The 26,056-nt window shown below is 33.9% G+C and overlaps 1 protein-coding gene across 1 annotated transcript in view; it reads left to right on the top strand.

Moving 5' to 3' along the window:
• Positions 1-26,056, top strand: part of LOC140435695 (uncharacterized) — a 75,786-nt gene that overhangs the window by 13,325 nt on the left and 36,405 nt on the right. The window contains exons 3-10 of the mRNA XM_072524416.1: positions 480-713; positions 1,221-1,395; positions 2,217-2,471; positions 5,623-5,899; positions 9,161-9,281; positions 10,058-10,240; positions 12,472-12,719; positions 16,399-16,754. Of these exons, the coding sequence (XP_072380517.1) occupies positions 480-713; positions 1,221-1,395; positions 2,217-2,471; positions 5,623-5,899; positions 9,161-9,281; positions 10,058-10,240; positions 12,472-12,719; positions 16,399-16,754 (1,849 nt within the window). The remainder of the gene's footprint in view (positions 1-479; positions 714-1,220; positions 1,396-2,216; positions 2,472-5,622; positions 5,900-9,160; positions 9,282-10,057; positions 10,241-12,471; positions 12,720-16,398; positions 16,755-26,056) is intronic.

Below are 26,056 nucleotides of genomic sequence, written 5' to 3'. Positions count from 1 at the left end.
TTTACATAATGATAGCGGTAGTGAATTTAGTGACGATGATGATGATTTATAAATTTAAATAATCAGTAAGTACACTATTATAATGTTATTTACAAAATAATTGTACAGCAGGTTAACATGCTATTTATACATTCATTATTATGATATTGTTATGTATTATTATACTGATAATACAGGCAAAAATATTCTAAACATAGTAAGTAATTAAAAAGATTATGGAGAACACCAGTGCAGTTTACTGTGCCTTTTACGACAACGAAAGGTTGTCTGCATATCCTATTAATCATTTAGAGGTTGAGTTTAGAGTCGAGTTTAGAGAATAAGTTGGTTGAATCTACTGTAATATGCGATGGAACAGATGGATGACTTATGTGCTCCCATTTTACGATTTCTATAACTCTTTATATAAATAATAACACAATTAACGGAATTATTTTCGCCTAGATCCTAACAAATATTATTATTTCCTATTTTTGTAGCAAAGAGACTTTGATTGGGATACAGCAATCCAAGGCCACATTCTCAGTTCATTTTACTATGGATACCTCCTTACCCAGGTGATAGGCGGTTATTTATCCACTCAATTTGGAGGCAAACCTGTTTTTGCAGTAGGAATTGGTGGTGTTTCAATCTTAAATCTGCTTACTCCTTTGCTGTCAAGGGTGAATGTGTATGCCTTATTAGCAGTCAGGGTCCTACAAGGCATTTTTGAGGTAAACACCTTTTGCTAAATATTTATGTTCCATTTTATTACTTGTTTCTACAGTAATAAATATTAAATAATTCAAATAAAATATGAGGTACATGACCTAAATAGCCAATGGGAAGGTCATGTGGAATGGGAAGGAACACGGACTATTAGAAAAATATACAGGGACTGCTTTTCGTTAGTTTTCTCTGGGGGAACGGGTCTGTATTTCAGAGGTTAATTTATTTGCATTATATGCGAATGGCATAAACTGACATTTACATAACCTAGCTTATTATTCGAATTGTTTTAATCATAGACTGACTGTTGCAATACAGAGCCGTTCTCCCAATTAGTACCTGCATCTCTTTCTAATGGGCCGGGCTTATCGACCACGTGAGCTTTCTTCCCATTGGTCATTTAGGTCACGATAACATGTATGATTTACAAAATCGCTAAAATGCCAACCATCAGCATTTAAGAATTAAATCTGCTCCTTTTTTTTTCGATGACATGTTATTTTTTCTTTTAGGGAATGCTTTTTCCTTGCGCCAACGAGGTTTTTGCAAAATGGGCTCCGTCTTTAGAAAAGGGCCGATTGGTAACTATCGGGTTTTCTGGATGTTATGCTGGAACCCTGGCTTGTTTACCAATATCATCAATGTTGGCAGCTTACTTAGGATGGGAAAGTGTTTTTTATGCATTTGGTAATTTTCATTTTTAAAAATACGTACAATACATCAAGTTAAAACTATTTTTTTAATTGTTCAATCAGACCAGAAGTGTTACCTAACGAAGGATAAAAACGCCGACTTATTTAATTCCAAATTAAATACGTTTTTTGACTGAAATATATATGTTTATATGTCTGTTACTTATCTAAATTTCAGTTATCTTATGTTTTAACTAAAATTACCAAAAAATCTACATTATAAACTTGCTAGAAACGTGCTATAAAAATAGTGACACAAAGCTGCGCGGCGAGACAGATAATAATCACTTTTTTGATACTATTGTAAGAAGTCCCAACAACAGGTATGTCATTCACCTAACTAGAGAAATTATTAAAATGTTCTCAATTATAAATCAACTCCGTCTGAATATCCTATAGCACTTATTACCTATTCAGCAGCCCCCCAAGCCTTAAATGTCACGTAACAACAACTCTTGTTCGCTTCTCGCTTTCTGACATCGCTAAGAAACACAATTCTATGATCACACAGTGCCATAACTTCGATTTTGCCCAAATTGCATTTTATCGTGTTGTCCGTTCACAGTACAATACAAAAAATCTCTCTCAATTATTTATGCGGTAATCCAGAAAGCAAATTAGTATATTTCTAACACCGCAATTTAAACTTTGTGAGAACCCATTTCTGTTTCATATGACAAACTCATATAAATTCAAATATTTCTTAGTGTTGCGTAGTAACTGCGCAAAACAGCTACATAAATTCATTTCTTGATCTATAATTTTGAAATAAACAGACTAAAACTCTATACACTTAATTTTATTACTATTTTTTAGGACTTTTTGGATGTTTATGGACGATTCTTTGGCTTACGCTTACATCAAACTCACCAGCTCAAGACTCGCGTATCTCACAGTCGGAGTTACTTTATATCACACAAAATGGAGAAGAAAATTCGACAAAAGAAAAATTTGTAATTCCTTGGTGGTGCATCTTAACGTCCGTACCAGTATGGGCATTGACCATATCAGTGGCGTGTAAGGCGTGGGGTTTCTTTGCTCTGTTAAGTCATTTGCCACAGTTCGTTAAATGTAAGTTTATTTTAATTTCCTTAATTTTTTTTACATTGAATATATTGGTCAATATCTAATTCAATCTAATTAAACACAATGACTGTCAAGACCAATATGTATATTGTTCCACTTATGTGGCAGCTTACCCACGTGTTATCTACGATGGCGGTAAAATTCGAGAACAAAAACTCGAAATGGAAATATTGAAAATAAATCTCTTCCAGAGAAATTTTTTCTATGTTATATGTATGTAAGGCAATCTAACAATCTTTACCTAAGAAAGTCTTTGTCTGGGTTAGAGTTTCTGCACCCTATATGAGCACAGGGAGGTTACATTGATTGAAAATCTTTCGTTTAAGATTAATGTCAATACTTTCGCTGTGAAGCAAGTTTGTCATTAATTATGTTTTTGAGCGATTATTTTTAAGCTTTCGTATTGCGAACACCTAAAAAATTATTGTACTACGGCATAAAAAAAGGTGGAAAGGTGCAGTCAGAGATGATCTAAAAAAAAATTATAGTGAAACAATGAGAAATAGTGGCACAGGACCGAAAATTATTAAACGCAATAGTAAACGCCGTAAAGATTCACGAAGAGTTGTAACGCCATTGATGATGATGCTTGTCGCAAAACTTCATGTAATTTCTTCAGTATTTTCATTAGATTATCGATATGGAGTTACGGTTATCGTTATGGTAGATCGATGCAGGGCCCATTTGTGAACCCTTCGGACACTTATACCTCCTCAAACGGGTCCACTATATCACCCTATCATACGGACTAGGCCCACAAGGACGTGCTCTTCGGCATTTCTGCTGCCCAGGCTGTTCTGGGCTCCCATATCTGCTATAATCAGCAGGGACTCCAAATCTCAGCTCTTCCTGTTGTTCCGAGCATCTAATCCTTTAGTAACCTTGTGGCCTCATAGAAATCTACAAATCCAAACCTCTTTAAGGGTAACTCTCGCATGTGGCTTGGTTGCATAAAGGCCCAACCTAGGATCTGCCACCTTTAATAGACCAGACGCATGCACTTTCAGAGGACATGTGAAGAGGTTTCCTCCTCCCCATCACAAAGACGTCACCGTGGACCATCCGCCAATCCAAGCCAATGAAGGTACCGCCTGAGTCTACAGTAACCGGTAAGCATACTGACCACTAGACATCTTCCACAGTCTAGAAGGAGAAGTGGTGCTGTAAGCCGTTTGAATGGCCTCACTATGTGGAGCCTGGCCTGTCTTATACCTTCACAACCGGCGCAGAAGTCCTGGAACCTCCGCAGAAGAAGCTCTTCGGGACTACCCCGACCAGTACTGAAGGGCACTTCAATCACAGGTTCGGGTCCTACAGACAGAGTGGATAGGTCCTATCTTGCCAGGGCGTCAGCCCGTTCGTTCCCTTCCACGTCTGTGTGTCCCAGTACTCATACTAAATTAATCCTGTTGGTCAGGGCAATATCAGAAGTGCTTTCTTGCGCTCAAAAACCAGCTAAGAGCTGACTAGGGCTTCTAAAGCCCTTAGCGCTGCTTGACCGTAAAAGCAGATAGAGATGGTAGCAAGAAAGACTTATGCATGAAAGCCAAGAGCCGGGCCAGATTCAAATCCGATTCCGCTCCCATCGATAGGGCGTTCTATTAGGACTATTTCATCGGCGAATCTCAAATTCAATAGCATTTCACCATTGGTATTTCTGTCTTTCCAATTTATTTGTTTGCATATATTTTCATTTTCTGCGATTAATAATTTGGAGAAGTTAGTCTCTTCTTGATGTACTCCTCTTTCAATTCAATATTTTTTAGTATCTTCATGAAGTCTAATACTTGCTATAGCTTTTTCATTGATATGTTTGATAATTGTAGTATATCGGTGGTCTATTCTACAGGCTGCTACACTTTTAAGCATCTTATGTTGGTGGAGTGTATCAAACGGTTTCTCATAATATACAAATATTAGGGCAAGAGGTTTATATGTACTTCATACTTTTCTCTATAAGGCTCTTTGGGCTTATAATTTTTATGTCTTGTATATTTTTTGAATATCTTTTGTAAACCAAAAAGCCTATAACATCTTCTGAAATGGTTTCATGTTCTCTGTAATGTAACATGTAATCTGATTTTAGGATCTGTTAGTTTTTTCCTCTTCTTCTGACTTGTCTTAGACCTTTGTCGTCCAATTTAATTTTTTTATTCCTTTATCAAGTTTTAGGAGCTTCTGATTGGATAACAAAGTTCGTACGAAAAACCTATTTGAAATGGTCATCTTTATTTCTAGCGCAGTCTTCTCAGGAGATTGATCGCACCTTCCTGTCGTGGTCTGGTTTGGCCGCGATTAAAGTCAGAAATTTCTGAGCTGTCCGAGATTGAGGGCCATTTTTTATTCTTTCTATTAATGTATTTTTTATGTTTTTTTTTATAGCCATACACCTACCATGCTGTTCAGTGCGGGTCAATAGGGTATTGAGAATTACATTTTCCTAATTCCTCGTTTGACAGATATTTTACTGTAATAGAGTTTTTACTCCCATACTCGGTCGTCAGAGCCTCGTTAGTGTTATAGCTGGTTGCACGGAGTAGCTTCTAGGTTTCCTCTCTGTCAAGTAATATTGACATTTGGAGATCTTAACATAAATTCTCGAATAATTAGTACAGGCGGTAATGAAGTTACTTTATACATCTTTAAAGCACTTAATAGTTCGTTACTTCTTACAAAGCCACAATTTACGTTCTGAGATTATAGATGCATTAGCCTTAAAAATGGTTTTTCTTGACGACTGGATACAATATTACAATTTTCTTTTTTAACTTCTTTCTTCTTGATAATTGCCACCTTTAGGTTCATACACCTACACCTTCAGGGTTTGTCATCGATCTATCTCAAATGGATACCCGAATCGATGACATAAAAAAAAGTAACACCGCAAAAAAAAGGGCTTAAAAATAATAAATCTAGTCAACTAAAGAGATTTTGCTATTTTCAAAAGTATCAAAATAACTTACAACTTATATAACAGATGCAACGTTATCTTACAGAAGGTGAAAATCAAGTGTTTAATGGATTTTTTCCATAGATTTGATATTAAATTTCTTGGTACGAAGCTAATTTTAATCATTTTAAAACACACTACACTAAAATATAGTATTTTAAAATATTCTTATAATTTATTTTTTAGATTGTCTAAATTATGATCTCAAAGACGCAGGATTTGTATCAGCTATGCCATATTTGGCTATGTCTGTGATAATTCAGCTCACTGGACGGTTCTCGGATTATATCGAAGGAAAGCAAGTTATTACTACTACCAATGTGAGAAAGATTCTAGTCGTTGGAGGACTGCTGGTCCAGTGCATTTTTATGGTGCTCGTCGTCCATTGGTTATCCATCTTTGGCAGCAATTTCTGCCTTATTATGGCTGTAGGTTTGGGCGGTTTGCCGATGGCTGTTTTTACGTAAGTTTATTAAATATAATTATTACTAGTTACATAATATGACCAACTTATAATTTTATTTTCAAACCGAAGCTACCAAATTACTTTTTTTAACACTTCGCCATACGGATGGCTCTTTTCTTGGCCAGGGGGAGACCTAATAACGCGCAAACTTTTTCCAGATTCAGGCAATTAAAGCGATGATGGTGTTCTTGTACCTCCCCGGTAACAATCTGTTATTGTCTGTATAACTTCACATTACGTTGTTCCTATTTTTAATCTGTTTAGAGTTCTCCAGGTAGGATACTGTAATTCATATTTTGCTGACAACTTTTCTCTAGGCATCAACTGGTGAGCACTCCTTTCAAATTTTGCGATTATTCTAGTCAGTGTTTTAATTAATTATCTTAAACATCTAACTTAAGAGTTGTCTTAACAGACCGAACAGTAAGTATTTTGAGTCTCTTGTCTGCTTCTTTCTTTACACCTTCGATAAGATTTTTTCCAAATATGCTGAAGCTGTAAATTTTATTTACAAATGGATTCTAGTCATCCCAATATTAGTCTAACCGAGTTATTTATAGACTTTTCAGATATATATGTGCACATAGGAATCATACTGAAGCTGAGTATGTTGCCACACATAAATAATGCGTCATTACTGAGGTTTATAGGAGAAATCATTGATCTCTTCAATTTGCGCTAATTAGGTTGCAAATTATATTATTTCTCAAAGGTATTTTTGATTTTGTGTCGTTACTTAAACTTCTTCTTCAAGTGCCATCTCCGCGGCGGAGGTCGGCAATCATCATAGCTATTCGGACTTTTGAGACGGCTGCTCTGAAAAGTTCATTTGATGTACATTTGTACCACTCTCTCGTGTTGCACAGCAATGACATTCTACGGCTCTCTATGCTTCTCTTTACTTGGATCTTTCCCTGCGTAATCAGTTGGAGCAGGGTATATTTCTCTCCACGTGTAATATGTCCGAGATATTCCAATTTTCTTGATTTAATTGTATTTAAAATTTCTATTCTTTTATTCATCCTTCTCAGAACCTCTTTGTTTGTGACGTGTTCTGTCCACGATATTTTCAGAATTCTTCTATACACCCACAGCTCGAATGATTCCAGTTTTTTCATTGATGTCGCATTCAAGGTCCAAGATTCCATTTTATAAAACAAAGTCGAAAAAACATAGCACCTCGCTAACCTAAATTTAGTTCCAGTTTTAAAACTCATTTTGTTGAAATTTGCTCTAGCCTTTTCTATTCTGATTATTTTGATCTCCTGAATGTAAGTATTTCTTTACAGGGTTCCAGTAGACAATGTTTTAGTCGATCCCAGTACTCTTCAATATCATTGGTGTTTTTGTTAAATTTTGCTGCAGTTCACATGCAGTTTATGTTGGAGGCATTCTTTTCGTTAGGTTCTTTAAGTTTTCTTGTGTCTATTCTTCTTTTTGATTTCCCAGACCATAGTTTCCTATACCCCTTCCGCTTTGTCCCTCTCCAATCTTTGCATTGAGATCACCTAGGACTATCGTGATTTCTCTTGTTTTCTTTATTGCCAGTGCCTCTTCGATATTCCGGTAAAATAATTCCACTTTTTCTTTGTCGGCCTTCGCCGTAGGTGTTGGTTATTCTTGCTACCGGAATAATATATTGTGGCTTTGTCTGTTGAAAAACAACCTGAGTTGGGTCACCTGGCTTCACTGATACACAGTACATCGATATTCAACCTGTTCATTTCTTGAATAACATTGTGCATTTCTGTGTACGTTCTTTTGACAAGGAATTCGCTGATTGACGACCTAAAAGTCATTGTTTTCTTTTCCAATGCCAGATCTTGGCTTCCGAGGGCCATGATCAGTAACGCCGTTATTAGTTTATAAAACTATAATGAGTGTACTAGGGATATCCATGGGAATTATTAATGTAGTGGTTTCCCCCTGCCTTCTGCATCCTTATTCCATTAACCAAGATATTGGTTCATCCACCTTCGGGACCGATGTGTCGTTACAGTGTCTTTTAAAATAAAATGTTCTATTTAATTTCACTTTCAAGTATGTTGGTTAAAAACAATGTTCCAAAGGCTTTTACCACATACAAGTTATGTTAAGCTTTCTTCTTGCCTACTGGTAATTAAGATTGTATGTGTAGACTAATCTTTGTGAAGAGTTCAGCTGCACAAAATATGGCTGTGTCTATTGTATAACATTTGGGCTGATAAACTTGTATTGATATAAGATTTCTTCTTTCTTACTAAAGTCTCCAAAAGTAAAGAGTTGTGAACAAAGAAGAGACTGTCAGAATCGTTAGCTTTTGTCACAGTATATATGATAAATTGGACCTATCTGCACATAGAATCAATAAATAATATCATACACCTTAAACAAAGGATCGAATTCTGTATTTTTAGTAACCTATAGACTTTTTAAGTTCTGAGAGTCCAGCAGTAGATCAAACGTAGATGTGATGTAGCCAAGATCGCTATGTGGACCCCAATATTTCAAAAACTCTAAAAATAAGGTTGGCTAACTCCTTAATATTTTCAGTAGACATATGGATGCGAATCATGGACAATAAGGCAATCAAAAAGGAGAATGACGTCACTGAAATGGGCTTCTTCTAATAGTTAGTAAAATAATTTGTATAAAGTTGTGAATTCCATGGACCAACAATAGAATAAATAATTATATTCTAAGAGAACTAAAGATCACTTGGACGTCTTTAGGTCATATATACAATATGGAGAAAATCATCATTCAAGTATGTAGAAAGCAGAAGAGCACGAGAAAGATCTTCAACAAAATAAATTAAACAAATTACTAAAGTCGTAAAAGACCTACGCACGATATAATAGAAGTTGCCAGAGACTATGCAGGCGAACCATATACGATATAAATACCACTACACTCCCTTCAGGTGGTCAAGACTTAAGATAGAAGGAGGGAAAGAATTGGTAAAAGTTTTATATTAAGACTCACGTTTTTTCTTTTACTGTCGAGATAGGTTTCTTTTAAGTTGTCCAGTGTGGTATATCTTTTAAAAATATTGTTCGAGAGGTACTATTTCTTGTATATAAGTACTGTCAAATTTTAGTAAAAATTAGTTTTTATATTTTTTCTTTTAAATATTGTTCTATTTCTTTACATTACTAGTTTATTACTCTTAAATAGCTACTTGAGCTTGTAAATAGCTAATATTTTGCACCTCAAGTATTTTTAATCTAAGCAATTTACTAAATATCGTATTTTTTAAGAAACTAATTATTTTTTTAGGGTTAATCCTCTAGATCTTAGTCAAAGATATGGAAGTATTATAGGAGGTATAGCACATACATTTGGAACTATTTCTGGTATTCTAGCTCCAACTTTAACAGGATATATCGTTACCGAAGAAGTAAGTCTAACAAACAAGAAAAAAAAATTATAGGAAAGATATAAAAGATGGCAAAATTTTTAAAAAAATCTTAGGGCCGATTAAAGAAAAATGAAGAATTTTGTGGAAGACACAATCATAAGTTATATTAAGATTTTTAAGACATTGTTACCAATATGAGAAACCGGAGAATGACGTTTTATCGTTACTTGGAATGTAAGAATCCTCAAAGTGCAAAGACATTTTATATTAACCTTTCAATTCCAAAATTATCATCTTATTCACTATAGGAAAGGAGGTTAAAAAATATTTGCAATAAGCGGAAATTCTACCTAGTGACCTTGTGATATTGTTGCTAGTATATTAAAATTAGTAAATAATCTGAATCATATTTTACATTGCGTTATTGTGTAACTGGAAATGTTTAAACAAATACCTTCGTTTGCCTAATTGCAAACAATTCAAGTGTAGCCTTGCTTACACATGCGTATTAAAGTTGACGATCACATCATAAGGCAAAGACGTTTATAGAAACGGTAAATATTAAATTGAACATAGTTCTGAGTTAAGTTTTGAGTCAGAGATAAGGTAAAATCAGCAAAGAACCTTATCCCTCACACTATCCTAGCTGCTCCTCAACTAACAAGTTGTCACAAGAAAGGAAAGAGGAACATTCGATTAAAATGAGTTAACTATAAAATTTAAAATACTAACGAGATTTTTTTGAACCGTTTTAAATATTATCATAATAAAAATATCATAAATTGATAATAACAACATGGTTTCTTATTTTTCAGACTAATGTAGAACAATGGCGCCTTGTGTTCTACATAGCCAGTTGTATATATTTACTTGGAGCTATAACCTTTGGAGTTTTTGGATCCGGTGAGCAACAATCTTGGAACAATTCCAACATTTTACCTGTTGATAAAGAGACGAATGAAGTACAAAGTTACGAAAACAAAGACTTTGAGTCCGAAGTAGCGTCTTAGTTGTTTTATTTGTGTATTTATTAAATAAATTTTTAATTAAGTTAATTTTGTCGTTATTACAATATATTCGCAATGTGGAAACGGCTGCTTATTACAAACTTTTTACGACTGAATCGGAATCAATAACAATATAACAGTATCTCTACTTCGTCAGCCGTTCGAGCTGTTTCCGATTCAAACCGAAAAGTACAACTAATGTCTCCAAAATCTTCCCACTTTCAGTGGTTCGAGCAAAAGGTGCCACTAAAAAACTAAATAATTAAATAGATTATTACGAGTTGCCTACAATATAAATCTCTTTATATTTCTAACTAAATCAATACATTTTTATCCACTTGGTAATTCTAACGAAAAAAATCATTGCTATATAACAAAATGACGCGTCCAACTCATCGGCGTCCAACACTCGACAATTCAAAGTTGCAGAGAGAAAGAGGCGGAAAGATTGTATGTAGTAAGTACAGTTCAAGCTTGTATCAACGCGCCTTTGTTGTTGTTATGATTAATTTAACTACACACTTCCCACGAATTGTAGTAAATCCAAAAAGTAGAGAAAGGTGAGAAAAAATGTGATGTTGCAAAAGAATTTAAGACTCCTCTGAGTACTCTCTCAACCATAATAAAGCACAAGGAGAAAATTAATGCTGCTCAAACTGCTGAAGTACGGAAAAGAACTACTAAAGGTGAATTTCCTCGTCTGGAAGAAAGTCTGCTCATTTGGCTAAGACAGTGTATAGAAAGAAAAGTGTCTATTAACGAAAACTTTTTGAAGAAAAAATCAAAAGATTTCATGTCTACTCTAAGCATCAAAAACTTTGCCACAAGTGAAGGGTGTCTTACAAATTTCAAAAAGAGAAATGGAGTTGTGTTTAAAAAGTTTATGGGGAAAGTGGATGTGTTAGTGATGCAGTTTGCTTAGATTGGCACGGTAAATTGAAGACCTTAATTAAAAACTGTGATGCCCGAGACATTTTTAATACTGATGAAACTGGCCTATTTTTCAAATGTTTACCGGACAAGACGCTTTCTTTTAAAGATGAAAAATGTTATGAAGGAAAACATAGTAAATAGAGGTTGACAGTTTTACTTGCAGTAAATATGGACGGATCGGAAAAATCTAAACACTTAGTGATAGGAAAAGCAATGAAACTGCGATGTTTCAAAGGTGTGAAATCGTTTCCTACGGATTATCGTGCTAACAAAAAAGCTTGGATGACGGCAGGACTTTTTAACAATTTACTTTTAATAGTTAACGGGGACATGAAACGGCAAAAGCGGAAAATTTTCTTATTTTTAGACATTTGCACTATCCACAACAGTCCTCTTACATTGTCCAACGTGGAACTCTACTTCTATCCGCCAAATACAACTTCCAAATTGCAACCATTGGACCAAGGGATTCCATAATTTTAAGACGTTCTATCACAAAGAAATTGTTAAGCTCGTTTTAGAATCTCCCGACACGCAGCTAACTGCTAATATCCCGATTCTGGCAGCTATTTTCCTGATTGACAAGGCATTAAGAGGTGTAACACCCCTAACAATTCTTAACTGCTTCAAAAAATCCGGATTCTTAAAAGATCAATAGATCCAATACTTATGGATGATGAAGAACCAGCAATAGAACCATTAGTTGACATCAGCGGTGTGAGTTTTTCTGACTTTGTTCAAGTGGATGAAGATGTTGCTGTCTTAGGTTCACTAACCGATAATGAAATTTTATCTGCGACAGATATGAATGAAAAAAGTAACGATGAAGATGAGTACGATACATCAGAATCTTTGGCATAGGTGTCAGTTAAGGAAGCAAGATCCTTATTCAACACCTAACAAATCTTCTAATTCTAAGTCTAATTTTTTTTATTTCTTTTTTTAAGATTTTGTTTGGTACAATGGAGAAAAAAAACAGCAAAGACAATCAATTTCGTTGGAAACGAAAATTGCAATTTTAGATCGCTTAGGAAAAGAAGAAGGATCTACCTACGACAATTGGAAAATATTATAAATTATGCGAACCAACTGTAAGAGCAATTAAGAAGAATGAAGTTGCTATAAGAAAATGTATAATTACTGGTACAAAATTAAGCGCCAAATTTTCATCTAACTAAAGAAATGTACTACTAGAAAGGACAGAAAGAGCCATCGCAATTTGGATTGACTAACTAATTCAAAGAAGAGTTCCTGTAAGTGGTTATTTAATCCAGGAAAACGTTGTTCAGGTTTATGAGTTATTGAAACAGTCAGAGCCACCAAATTCCACTTCCCAAGCTGGTAAAGAATTTTCAGCTAGCAAAAAATGGCTAACCGGGTTTATAAAAAAAGTGCACTTTATAATATCAAGATTACAGGAGAGAGTGCTACAGCAGATGAAGCAGCTGCAAGAATATTTAAATGAAAAATTAGCGAAAGTTATTGAAGATGGGGACTATCGTGCCGATCAAGTAGTTAACGCTAATGAAACGGGACTGTACTAAACGTACTTACATCGCAAAGGATGAAAAAACTTCAATTTGGCGTAAAGCAAGTTAAGATCGAGTAACATTATTACTTTGTAGCAATTCATTAAAATGCTCGCGAGCTGTTCACGAACAGTTCGTTGAAAATATGTTTACAGCGAACTCATCGCGATCCATGGAAAGCGACGAACCAACTTGTGTGAAGTAACAGATTTGTTTGTGTAGAAATGAATATAATTATTTTATTCATTTTTATTGAACACAATTTGGTAAAATATAATTTATGCTTTTAGAATTTCTGTTTTAGTCAACTCACCCTTTCGTATTTCACCGGTCCCTGTGGAGACCTTTTTCTTTTCGCGCCTATAGTGTATTTTTATGTATGAGAGAGTAATAAAACAATAAATTATGTATGCAAATCCCTAAACTGTTGATACGGGTGACTCAATGAAAAAAAGATATTTGTCAACAAGTTTACAGAAGTATATAGGAAAACAATTTTAAATTGAGTATGACCACCAGGTATAAAGGTTGGAGCAGAATAGAATACAATAGTTGTAAGGGTTACTAATCCCTAAATAAGGTTGCCAGTGTCGGAGTGATGGAGGTTAACAGGTACTAATGAATTTGCAAGAAATGTAAGATGTTTATTTTATTGGTTATATATAACCAATAAAAGTTTAATAAGTACCTACCTATTTGCAAAATAAAGTTTAATTCTTTAGATAAAATAAAACGTTTTATTTTATCTATTTGCAAAATAAAGTTTAATTCTTTGCCTATTTGCAAAATAAAGTTTATTTCTTTAGATAAAATAAAACGTTTTATTTTATCTGAAATGAGTGCATTCCACGAAGTAAGGGTTTCAACAATCAAACATTTAATTCTTTAATTCCAGGAATCTACGACAGTAATTGACTAGATAATTACCTTCTACCTTATTCCACAGAAAATGTGATAGTGGGTTTTTCCATTTTGTATATAGGAAGGTCCAAGTGGCGTATTCAAAATTCTTAACAGTTCACTAAAAGTAGGTACTTCAGTTGCAAGGTGCAGTTTATTGTGTATACTTGTGTTATGGAAAATTTGGAAGTGCCGTGTAAACGCCGAAAAATTGGTCCTCTAACAGTTAATGAAAAAACATTAATATTTAATTGTTTTAAATCATTTACAGACAAACGTTTATGTGAAAGTGTTGATGAGACCGTTGAGTTAGTTAGCAGTACACTTGGTGTTGGGAAATCTACGATTTACAGAGTTATTAAAGAAGAGAAATGTGGTAGTTTTCAAATGCCACGTAATGCTCCAGGGAAACCAAAATTTCAAATAGAATATCATTTTAAAGAAGGACTTCGACGGAAAGTGCATGAATTCTTCTTTAGACAAGAATTTCCAACATTGGATAAAGTTCTTGTCTCAGTTCGAGATGATAAGGATTACCCAGAAATGAGTCGAAGTACGTTATGGAAACTTTTAAAAGAAATAGGCTTCCGCTGGGAAAAGAATCCCAGAAAGTCTATTTTATTAGAAAGAAGCGATATTGTCATATGGAGAAGACATTTTCTAAGAACCATAAAGGAAATGAGAAACCAAAAAAGAAAAATATTTTATCTTGATGAAACATGGATCAACGAGGGTCATACACCAAATAAATTTTGGCAGGATGAAACTGTTACAAGTCAAAGGCACGCTTTTGTAAATAACTTATCTACTGGTTTAAACCCACCATCAGGAAAGGGACGCAGGCTGATAATAGTACACATTGGCAGTTCAGACGGTTTTGTTGAAGGTGGTTTATTAACTTTTGAATCAACTCGTACCGGTGACTACCATGAAGACATGAACGCTGATGTCTTTTAAGAATGGTTCGAACAAATGATAGATCTTCTTCATAAGAACTGTGTAATTGTAATGGATAATGCAAGTTATCACTCCAGACTTATAGAAGGACTGCCCACAACCAAGTGGTTAAAAAAAGACTTGCAGAATTGGCTGAGTTCAAAAAATATTACGTACCATCCCGGATCTATAAGAAAGGAACTTTATTCGTTGTGTGCCCTTCATAAAGAAAAATTTTAAAAATACGAAATTGATGAAATTGCCAAAAATCGTGGAATGACAGTACTTAGATCCCCACCATATCATTGTGAATTAAACCCCATTGAACTGGTATGGGCACAGATAAAGAGTGAAGTTTCAAGAAAAAATACCACTTTTAAAATTCATGATGTTAAACAGTTGTTTTTGAAGGCCGTAAATAATGTAAAACCTGAAAACTGGGAAAAGGCAGTAAATCACACTATTAAAGAAGAGGAAAAAATGTGGAAGCTGGACAATATTACTGATAAAATGATCGAGCCAGTTATTATAAATCTTGGTTCTGAAAGTTCATCTTCTGCATCTGATTTGGATTTGTAACAAGTAGCTGTAAGTTTTATATTAATATTTTTATTCATCTATTTAACATACCTTAGACGGTTTTAAAAACTCTTTTTCTCTTTTGTAATTTTTTAACCCTTTTTAATGTAGGCCAGTCAGTTCTAATATAGTGTGTGATAAAAGAGGTCACTTTTGTTTACATACACATAACACTTTATAACACTGAAATAATTCATTTATTTTTTACAATTATTCAAAGTAATTTTTCAATTAATCTTGAGCACGCCCATGGAGTGGTCGGAGCTACCAGTTAAAATTATGCTAATTACTCTCTCGTTCATAAAAATAAACTATAAGCGATGCTGATTGGGTTATCATTTTCGGCATACAATCTTCTGGTGGGATGTCCATTCTCACCTATTTCGCGCCATGCATTATCTTTTAAGTTTTTTCGAAAATGATCACGGTCTTTCAGATCCCAGAATAAGCGGATTCTTATTCTGATATAATTCTCGGACCACTGTGCAATCATGGAAAATTTGGGTTCATGCCAAAAAATATCCACTAAATTCAAATTAGGAACAAGTCATACAATCTTGATTCGACGACGGCACGAACAGACAATATCGCTGCGAACACCGTCCAAATTTAACTGCGAACATTCTTTGTGTTCGTCCCAAAAACCGACAGGCCGTGGTTCCTGACGAGCAACGAACGAACAGCTCGCAAGCGGTTCGTACCGTCGTACAGATATACGAATATAGCGTTTACAAACGGTTCGTGAACAGTTCTGCTCGCATATGTGTACTCACCTTTAGGAGATCGGATGTTGAAACCGCGCTCTTAATAAATAAGTAACAAAGATTTAAAACAACTGCCAGGGCATTGGATGACTAACAAGAAAGCCTGGGTAACAACAGCTAATTTTACAGAATGGTTCAATAATTGCTTCGTGCCAGAAGTAGAAGCCCATATGAAGGAAAAATCTCTGGATTTTTAAGTTTTAATAACTATTAACAATGCAGCAGGTCATCCACACTTAGAACATCCAAACGTTCAAATAGGATTTCTTTCACCCAATACAACAAGCCTTATTCAGCTATTAGATCAAGGCATAATTGCATCGTTTAAAAAATATTACATAAAGGCAACTTACATATCTATTGTAAGTAAACTAGAAAATAAACCCTTAACATTAAAAGACGTGTGAAAGCAATTATTTTCGATTGTTTGATCCATGTTTGCATCTGCTTCCGCTAAAATAAGACCAAGAATTTTAAATGCCTGTTGGAGAATGGTTTTTGTAACAAGCTATGCAACCATTCAAACATCAACACTATCAGATGAAATAATTAATTTGGCACATAAAATTGGCGGAGATGGTTTTAATACCTTCAGCCATAATGATATAGATGAATTACTTGTGAATGATGCATTAAGTGACCATGCTATAATTGATCAAACTTTAGATCTAACTTTAGATGCCATCGTGAGTCTAGAAGACAATAATGATGAGGAAGAAAAACCAACCCCCCTCACTGCCAAATTAATTCGAGATGGTGTTCAACTTTGCAGTGAATTAGAAAGTCATTTTCTTATTAATGATCCCAATTTTAAACTAGCCTTTAAATTACAACGTGAGCTGCAGAACTGCATGTCAGAATATCGTAAGCTACATTATAGCATCATAATCGCAAAGTTTAATTACTGATTATATTGTCAAAAAATGAAGAGCTACACAGAACAAGAATGACGTTTGTGAAAATCCATCGCTGTTACCGCAAATATCTATTGCAGAGACAGATGATTTTGAGCCACTTTGCAAACGGTGCAAACCATTATTAGATAGCGATAATGGTTAAAAATTTACATGTAAAACTATTTGTACCTATTACTTTCCCATAAATTAAAACTAATTAAGTATTGAATACAAATTTTTTTAAGCTTTTGTATGAATTTCTTTCGGATATTCGAAGTAATTTATCACGCAGCCTATTTGTTTTAGTTTCTGCAAAATTTTTGTTTTTGTCTTGGTTTTATATAATTTTAGAAGGCTACGGAACATATCACTACTTTTTCAAGGCAAGTTATGCCTTTTTTTTATGCGATTTTTTTATACGCGCTCTTCTGTGGAACGTATCCACCGCATAAAACAAGACATTACTGTATATACAACAATGTCTACTTATCAAATTTTTTGGTCCGGGCCTTTAACTATTTTTTTTTGACTGTCTAAAAATTGAGCTTTTTACCCTTTTACCTTATATTTGAAGAGCTATATCTTTAAGCCTAATTTAGTGATTTTAATTCACAATGCCTCATCTCTTTTGTTATGCCAACTGTTTGATGAAATAATCTACAGAAAAACAAAAGTAATTTTTTTTTAAGTAGAAAAGAAGAAGTCAAGAACTTAACACTTTGACTGCCGATGTCACGCATGCGTGACTTTAAGTTATTTTGCCAGGTGCTGACGACATACTTGCGTGACATCTGACCAGTTAAATTTAACAGAGCATTATAAATATAAATACAGCGTATGCTGCAGATAGTTCACATCTTGTTAGCGTGTTACTAAGGAACAAAGTATTTAAAATATGTTTGCCGTTTTCAGAATTTCCCAATGAGACGGCATTCGTGGCATTCGGCATTTGGACATGCTAGAGTAGGGGATACAAATTAGCGCGGTCAAGTCAGACACGCGTTCAAAGAATTCGAGCAGTGTGATTGTATTGTTGCAATGGAAGGTTGGTTGTCGGCTTATTTATTTTGTTACGTTAGCGTATAGACCGTTTTGTCTTATTAAAATGGCGGACCCTATACCGGGACCTTCAAAATGTAAAGTACTGGTGAAAAATCCTAATAAACTAAGTGAAAGTGAGATGTTAGCTTTGTTATACGAATCTACGGATGAGGAGGACGAGGAGGAAAGAAGAGATATTCCTTTCTAAACATATACGAGAAAAATCAAGAATTACAAAGTGAAAGCCAGTTTCACGAGAAGAAATGTTAAAATTTGTTGCACTATTGATTCACACTGGAACCATCAAATTAAATAGACTTAATGATTACTGGAAATCTCATCCATTATTTAATTTAAAATGTTTTTCGGAGCATATGAGTAGGAATCGTTTCCTTATCATAATGAGGTGCTTACATTTTGCTAGAAACCCATCCAGTGGAGAGGAAGTTCAAGATCGATTGTACAAAGTACGACCTATAATAAAGTTCTTCAATAATAAAATGTCTGCTGTTTATTATCCTGGAAAACATGGTGGGTGTCGATCAAAAATACCAACTAAACTCTTACTACCCTGTGAAAGAAAATCATTAAGGTGGTACAAGAAGTTGGGCATACATTACATACACTTGATGCTAATGAATTCGTACTTGCTACATAAACAATTTGTTTTACGTCCGATGAGCCTTTATGACTACCGACTGTCAGTTTTGGAAAAACTAATAAATAATGGGATGAATAACAAGCTGAGGCCGACAATTAAAACAGTCCAAATTATTACCAAAATTTTGGCCAAGGAGAAACAGTAAGAAAGCGATGTAGAGTATGCTCTGGCAAGAAAATCTGTAAAATGACGCTTTACCACTGCCAACAATGTACAAAAGAGCCCGGATTATGCGTCGAATGTGTTAACGATTACCATCAATAGTGCAACATTTTGTGTTATACATATAAACAAATTACGTAGTTATGTATGTTATGAATTTGAAATTTTTTTTATTGTTTATCTAGTGTTTAAGTTTTTATTACTTTTTGTTTTGTTTTTAATTGTTTTTACTTAGTTTTCTTAAAATTGTCTTCAATAAACTTTTAAAGTAGTAAAAAATATATTGACACGCATGCGTGTCAGTCAGCACATGGCAAAAAATTCATACCTAGGTGCGCCCGACACTCATGCGTGACATTGATAAAAAACAACTAAACTCTCCATATATGGGCTTCAGTTTAGTACTAAAGCAATTATAAAGCCCAAAATATTAAAATTTTTAGAAAAAAAATGCCGCACCCGGCAACTCATCTATCATATAAGTCAGCAGCGAAAGTGTTAAAAAAATCCTATAAAATTTTATGATATTTATATAGTTGTCAAAATTTAACCAAACAAAGAAAAAAATTGTGGAAACCACTAAATTAAAGAATTTTGGAAACGAGAATTGGTAAATTAAAATCAATTTAGCAGACACAGCTATTTAAAAATAGTAACTTTTTTAAAAACCGCCTTTTTTAACATGTGTAAACTGATAGTATTTTCTCCTGATAATCTCAAATTGCATAAAAATTAAAGTAAAAGTATTTCTATATATCTACAACTATGCCTATTTATTGAATTTATTGGCCCAGACTAGTTCTATTGGTATACCGACAAAAGGACGCGGAAAAAAGGACGCATAAAAAAGGACGCGGAAAAAAGGACGCGCGAAAAAAGGACGCAGTTTATTTTAATCGACAATAGCAATTACCCCCGTTTATCCCCTATATATAATTACAGAAAATGATTCTACCTAACCTAAAATCGGTTACGGTAAAAGTAAAAAGAGAAAAATATTTATATGAAAAAAACTTGCCTTCACACTTTATCCAGGCTTAGGACTGGCAGCAGAAGCTGGCGTGTTTACGCTTAAGTTTTTTTTTTATTTTTTTTTAATTTTTTGCTTTTTTTGGAATTTTTTTGTCATTTTATTTTTTTTTGTTTTATTTTTGATATTAATTTTTTTTGTATTTTTTTTATGTTTGCAACTGAAAATTGTGAGCAATGCCTCTCAAATATTCTAAAGTTGGCCTGTCAGCATAATCGGCAACAATAGCCCTTATCCTGTTTGCTGTATCTTGATATTTTCTTTTGCGTGGAGGTACATTGCCCGAAATCTAACCTGTTTCAATACCAGAAATCTTGAATCAACATTATATTAGTATTTATTATTTTACTTAAGATATTTTAGTCCTAAGCCTCGATAAAATGTAAGGGCAAGTTTTTTTCATATAATTATTTTTCACTTTTTACTCTTACCGTAACCGATTTTAGGTTAGGTAGAATCATTTTCTGTAATAACATATGGGGATAAAAAGGGGGTAATGGCTAATGTCAATTAAAATAAACTATTTATAGTAATTAATTAATAATATGCGTCCTTTTTTCCACGCGTCCCTTTTCGCGCGTCCTTTTTTCGCGCGTCCTTTTTTCCGCGTCCTTTGGTCTCGCGTCCTGTTTTCCGCGTCCTTTTGTCGTAGATTCAGTTCTATTATGTATTGTGCCTTACACAGTCATGAAATGTATGACTCGGGTTAACTTTTCAGAATTAAGTGACCATCCTGTATATTAACTTCACAGTCACGTATAACAATACCAAATGAAAAATAACCTTCAACTTGCAATATCGATATAAAAGAATATAGAGATCAAATCAAATGACACATTTTTATCTGTGTAGCTGTAAGCACAACAGTATTTTATGTTTACTGGAAAAGGAAATTGTTGCAAATATTAGTGTTGACAATTACCGCAAATAATTCCTAATAATTTGATAACAAGATCGTCTATTGTTACAACCTTAAGTGTGTTGAAAATAAAAAAATGTTAAACGCGCTTATTAGTAGACCCTCACAGTATTTACTGTAGTCCGGTTGTCGTCACATTAGAGCCATTAGAACTAAATTTTTTGTAATAAAGATGGTGTTTAAAGAGATTAAGCTAAGCCAAAGTCATCATAATGTCGGATCGGGATCGGAGAAAACTGATGGGTAAGTTGTAATGTTAAAATTGTACAAATATTCATTTTTATGTAATTGCTCTCATCTCATCTCATCTTCTTCTTCCTCCCTTGCATTTCTAAGGTTGTAAAAATATTATCTGCTCTCATCACTTCACCATTTTGTGAAATATATATTAGAAAATTAAATATAAATTCTAATTTTAATTTTTTTACACCTTTATTTATTGTATATGTTTTTACAACTAAAAAAAAACAATAAACAATAAGCTTATCACGTAATTAACACTGGACACAGTGACAAAAATCCTTTGAGATAAATTTCTAATACATGTAAATATTTGAAATATAAATAAAACTTTACAAACACATATACTAACATTAAAAAATAGCAATAGTTAATGTTATAATTTAAGTTAGGTGAAGTCCTCCTTCTAGTTTGAAGACATCAAGAGACAAGGAAATATGTACTTTAGGAAATATGCAACAATAAACGTCTGGCCATCAACAATTTTACTTTATTCCTTCTTAAATACAGAACAATACAAAACTTGACTGACAGTGCTTTATGACCTATTTTTGATATAACTCATTGACTGTCACTTCATATAGAACAACTATAGGACAACATCCACTTTTTATGTTGGATATTCCAACACTCTCCCTCAACATGAAAAGTAGATAGGCTAAATAATAGACCTTAACAAAATAAACATTATTTTAAATTCAAATTCTGACAGATTAACTGCAATTTCTTTGAATTTAACAACGTGGTCAACATACCAGCCACCATTTCATTCGTCGACATATATTTTAATTGAATATCATTGTTAGCAAGTTTTTCACGAATAAAATGAACATGACATAAATATGTTTCGTTCTCTTATGGTATACTTGATTTTCCGATAACTTTATGGCACTTTGATTATCATTAAATATAACCATCGGACCACCTTCAAACAAAAACTTACAATTCACATTGTTTTCAAATATTTCTTTACATAAATATGTTAAGTATAACGATTCTTTTGCTGCCTCAGTTATGCCAATATTTAGTTAAACTTAAAGCCAAAGTTCTTTGCTTTTGACATTCCCATGAGATAGGACCACCAGCCAACGAAAAAATAAATCCATAAAATGACTTTCTATCTGAAGTGTTATTGGCCCAATCTGAGTCGACAAAGCCACTTAAACTAACATTTGACTTTCTGTAATTAATTCCTACAGTATTGTTCTGAAGCTATTTTCTTGTGGCATTTTAAATTAATTACTATTTAACTGGGAATAAGCCACAATTAAAGGTTAAAATACGTTTATTGACGTTTCAATTTCCACTTCGGAAATCGTTCTCAAAATACAAACATTAGTAAATTAAACAAATTTTGTTTTTGTTACTTAGTGAAAAATTCTTCTAATAATTTAATTTTATCTGACTCATCTATATTGACAATTCAGACATACATTATACATTTTAAAGTAGACGACTTTAAAATGATATTGCCAATATTGTTGAGTTGCGTTCCTGGGACGACTTTACTTATAAGATAGTTCATTCGATTACATGAAATCAACTTTAACTTGAGAATATCCGTCAGAGAAGATCATAACATGTAATTCGTCTTTAAAAAGACAAATACATGCCATGATGACAGTAAAATTCTCCTGTTAGTGATTCCATAGTAAATTATGAGGGAAAAACCAGGAAAAAAACCTCATAATACTATCCCGACATGGTAAGTATTTGATCTTGCATTTAGTTTACCTTCAATAAATACCAAATTCCGATTTTATATGTTTGTTATTTAAAAAATATAAATGATGTATTCTCTATATGTTACTGACTTACCAATACTGGTATTTTCTTTTTAATAACTTCCTCTTTCAAGTTTTATTTAGGTGAAACATCAAGGCCATTAAATGTTAGAATAAGTGAACATCAATCCTATATTAAAAATAGAGAATTTGATAGATCTCAAATATGTAAACATGCATGGGATAATGAACATAGGGTTCAATGGAATGATTCAAATATAGTCCTAAAAGAAACGGATGGTAAAAAGAGAAAAATCAAAGAAGCGGCTCTAATTATGCTAAATGAGACTAATTGTGTCGCGAATTCCTCGGCAGAATGTAGTAGGATCTGGTTACCCATATTGAAAGAGGAAGTTATTAAAAAGAAAATACCAGTATTGGTAAGTCAGTAACATATAGAGAATACATCATTTATATTTTTTAAATAACAAACATATAAAATCGGAATTTGGTATTTATTGAAGGTAAACTAAATGCAAGATCAAATACTTACCATGTCGGGATAGTATTATGAGGTTTTTTTCCTGGTTTTTCCCTCATAATTTACTATGGAATCACTAACAGGAGAGTTTTACTGTCATCATGGCATGTATTTGTATTTTTAAAGACGAATTACATGTTATGATCTTTTCTGACGGATATTCTCAAGTTAAAGTTGATTTCATGTAATCGAATGAACTATCTTATAAGTAAAGTCGTCCCAGGAACGCAACTCAACAATATTGGCAATATCATTTTAAAGTCGTCTACTTTAAAATGTATAATGTATGTCTGAATTGTCAATATAGATGAGTCAGATAAAATTAAATTATTAGAAGAATTTTTCACTAAGTAACAAAAACAAAATTTATTTAATTTACTAATGTTTGTATTTTGAGAACAATTTCCGAAGTGGAAATTGAAACGTCAATAAACGTATTTTAACCTTTAATTGTGGCTTATTCCCAGTTAAATAGTAATTAATTCCTACAGTTCTTGTACCTTTTAGGTATCTCAAAATAACGTTTGGCTACTAACCAATATTCTTTCGTATGCATCTTATTAACCTGGCTAAGATAAGTGACAGAGAAAGCTATGTCAGGCCTTGAACAAACCGCTAAATACATCATCGAACCAATCAATTCTTGATAAGGACATTCATACAAAGTTCCTTCATTAGACAGCTTAACATTCGGTTCTAAAGGAGTATTTATAATGCTACAATTAGTCATTTCAAATCGTTCAAGTATTTTATCAATATAATGTTCTTGACTTTTGTTAACTATTTTTTTCATGACTTTGAACATTACATTGGTAAGGGAGATGGGTTTGTATGAGGAAATTTTTAGTTTGTGCATTGTTAGGTTTGTGAATAGGTATAATTATTGATTTGTTCCAGGAAGTTGGAAAAACAATATTTTTAACCATATTCTATTGAAAAATTTTAAAAGAACACATTTAGCGTTGTCTGGAATTTTTTCCAGGAAAATTAAAGGTATATTATCAGGTCCAGGAGTAGAGTATTTAGTAGTATTAACAGGTTAAGCGCCACAGAGGACACGAGTGTCCGATTTAAAATTCGCCGCCTGTGCCATGCGGACACCGGTGTCCTCTTGACTTTAAATTTTTCAAATCATCCTTACTCGGCCGCGAGGACACGACTTTATGCGGCTTTAAGATAGGAATATGTCCGCTATAGCCGTGCAATATAGAATGTTGAACCAGGTTCTGTGTAGCAAGTCCGATTAGAAAAATCTGGTGTAAAAACTAACTTGAGGTCTTTCATTAAGTATAGAAATAGGAATACCTACAATTGATGAAAAAATGTATTAAACAAATAAGCTATAGAAATACATATCTATAATAGGTATATACATACGAGGCATGTTTTTTAACTAAGTACCGTTTTGCGATTCCGCCGCCGCAGCGCTACGGTCGGCGTTCCGCGCATGAGCGCTGGTTACCTACATCTCTTGTCTACGCACTGACGCCATTACTTTGATTCTGACGTCTGATTCTTCATTGTATACTTGTTTATTCCAGTGTTTAAGATGCCTCCAACAATCGTAAGTCACGCTGATTGTGAAGTACGGGCTGTTATACGATTTCTTAGTGCTAAAGGCGTAAAACCGATCGATATTCATCGTGAGATCGTTGAAGTTTACGGACAAAACATTATGAGTGATGGAATGATAAGGAAATGAGTGAGAGCATTTAAAGATGGCCGCACAAATGTGCATGATGAAGAACGGAATGAGTGTCCTTTGGTCGTTAATGAAAATTTGGTGCAAAAAGTGGACGAAAATGTGAGAGAAAACAGACGCTTTACAATTTCATCATTGTCCGACTGCTTTCCTCAGTATTCTCTTAGTGTTTTGTATCGCATTGTTACCGAGAACTTGAATTACCGGAAATTGTGTTCACGTTGGGTTCCAAAAATGTTGACAGATTTGCACAAAACCCAACGTTTAGGCAGTGCATTGACTTTCCTTAAGCGGTACCACAGTGAAGGTGAAGATTTTTTAGACCAAATTGTTACTGGTGACGAAACGTGGGTGGCCTACGTCACACCAGATTCGAAACAATAATCCATGGAATGGCGACATTCATCATCACCCAAAAGAGTGAAGTTTAAGCAAACAATTTCTGCCCGGAAAATCATGTGCACAGTTTTTTGGGACAGAAAAGGAGTATTGCTAGTGGAGTTTCTGCCTCGTAATGAGACAATCAATGCAGCGTCTTATTGTGAGACATTGAAAAATCTGCGTCGTGCAATCCAGAATAAAAGACGTGGTAAATTGAGTAAGGGTATCGTTTTGCTGCATGACAATGCCCGTCCACATGTGGCTAATCAGACCAAAGATCTCATCAAATCATTTAAATGGGAAACTCTAGATCATCCTCCATACAGCCCTGATCTGGCGCCCAGCGACTACCATTTGTTCCAGCACTTGAAGAAACACCTGGGCGGTCAGCGTCTTCAAGACGATAACGAAGTCAAAACATTTGAGATGCAGTGGTTAACAAGTCAGGCGGCAGAATTTTATCAGGAGGGTATTCAAAAACTGGTGCCACGTTATGACAAGTGCCTCAGTATTCACGGAAATTATGTAGGAAAGTAGATTAAGGTACAGGCTTTCATGTAAAAATAAAATTATTGCCATATCTTTGCACGTCTTTTTTTAATTCCAAAACGGTAGTTACTTAAAAAACACGCCTCGTACATTTATTTAAAAAAAAAATAATGAGTTTTGTGAAATAAATTGAAACATTCCAGACAAAACCTAGGACTATTTTCGCACTGGGCACAGTACGTTATTACTTTCTTCACTTTATTTTTATCTATCAGTCCATCCTGTTTTATCTTGTAACATCCCTTGCAGTACCGTCTTTTTTTCCGTGCCTTACAGTGTAATTTTTTTAATGCGTGAGCATTGAGGTTTACTTTTGCACG

Source organism: Diabrotica undecimpunctata, chromosome 3 (genome assembly GCF_040954645.1).
Source record: "Diabrotica undecimpunctata isolate CICGRU chromosome 3, icDiaUnde3, whole genome shotgun sequence".
Classification (NCBI taxonomy): Eukaryota; Metazoa; Arthropoda; class Insecta; order Coleoptera; family Chrysomelidae; genus Diabrotica; species Diabrotica undecimpunctata.
This window is presented reverse-complemented; position numbering and strand designations above follow the sequence as displayed.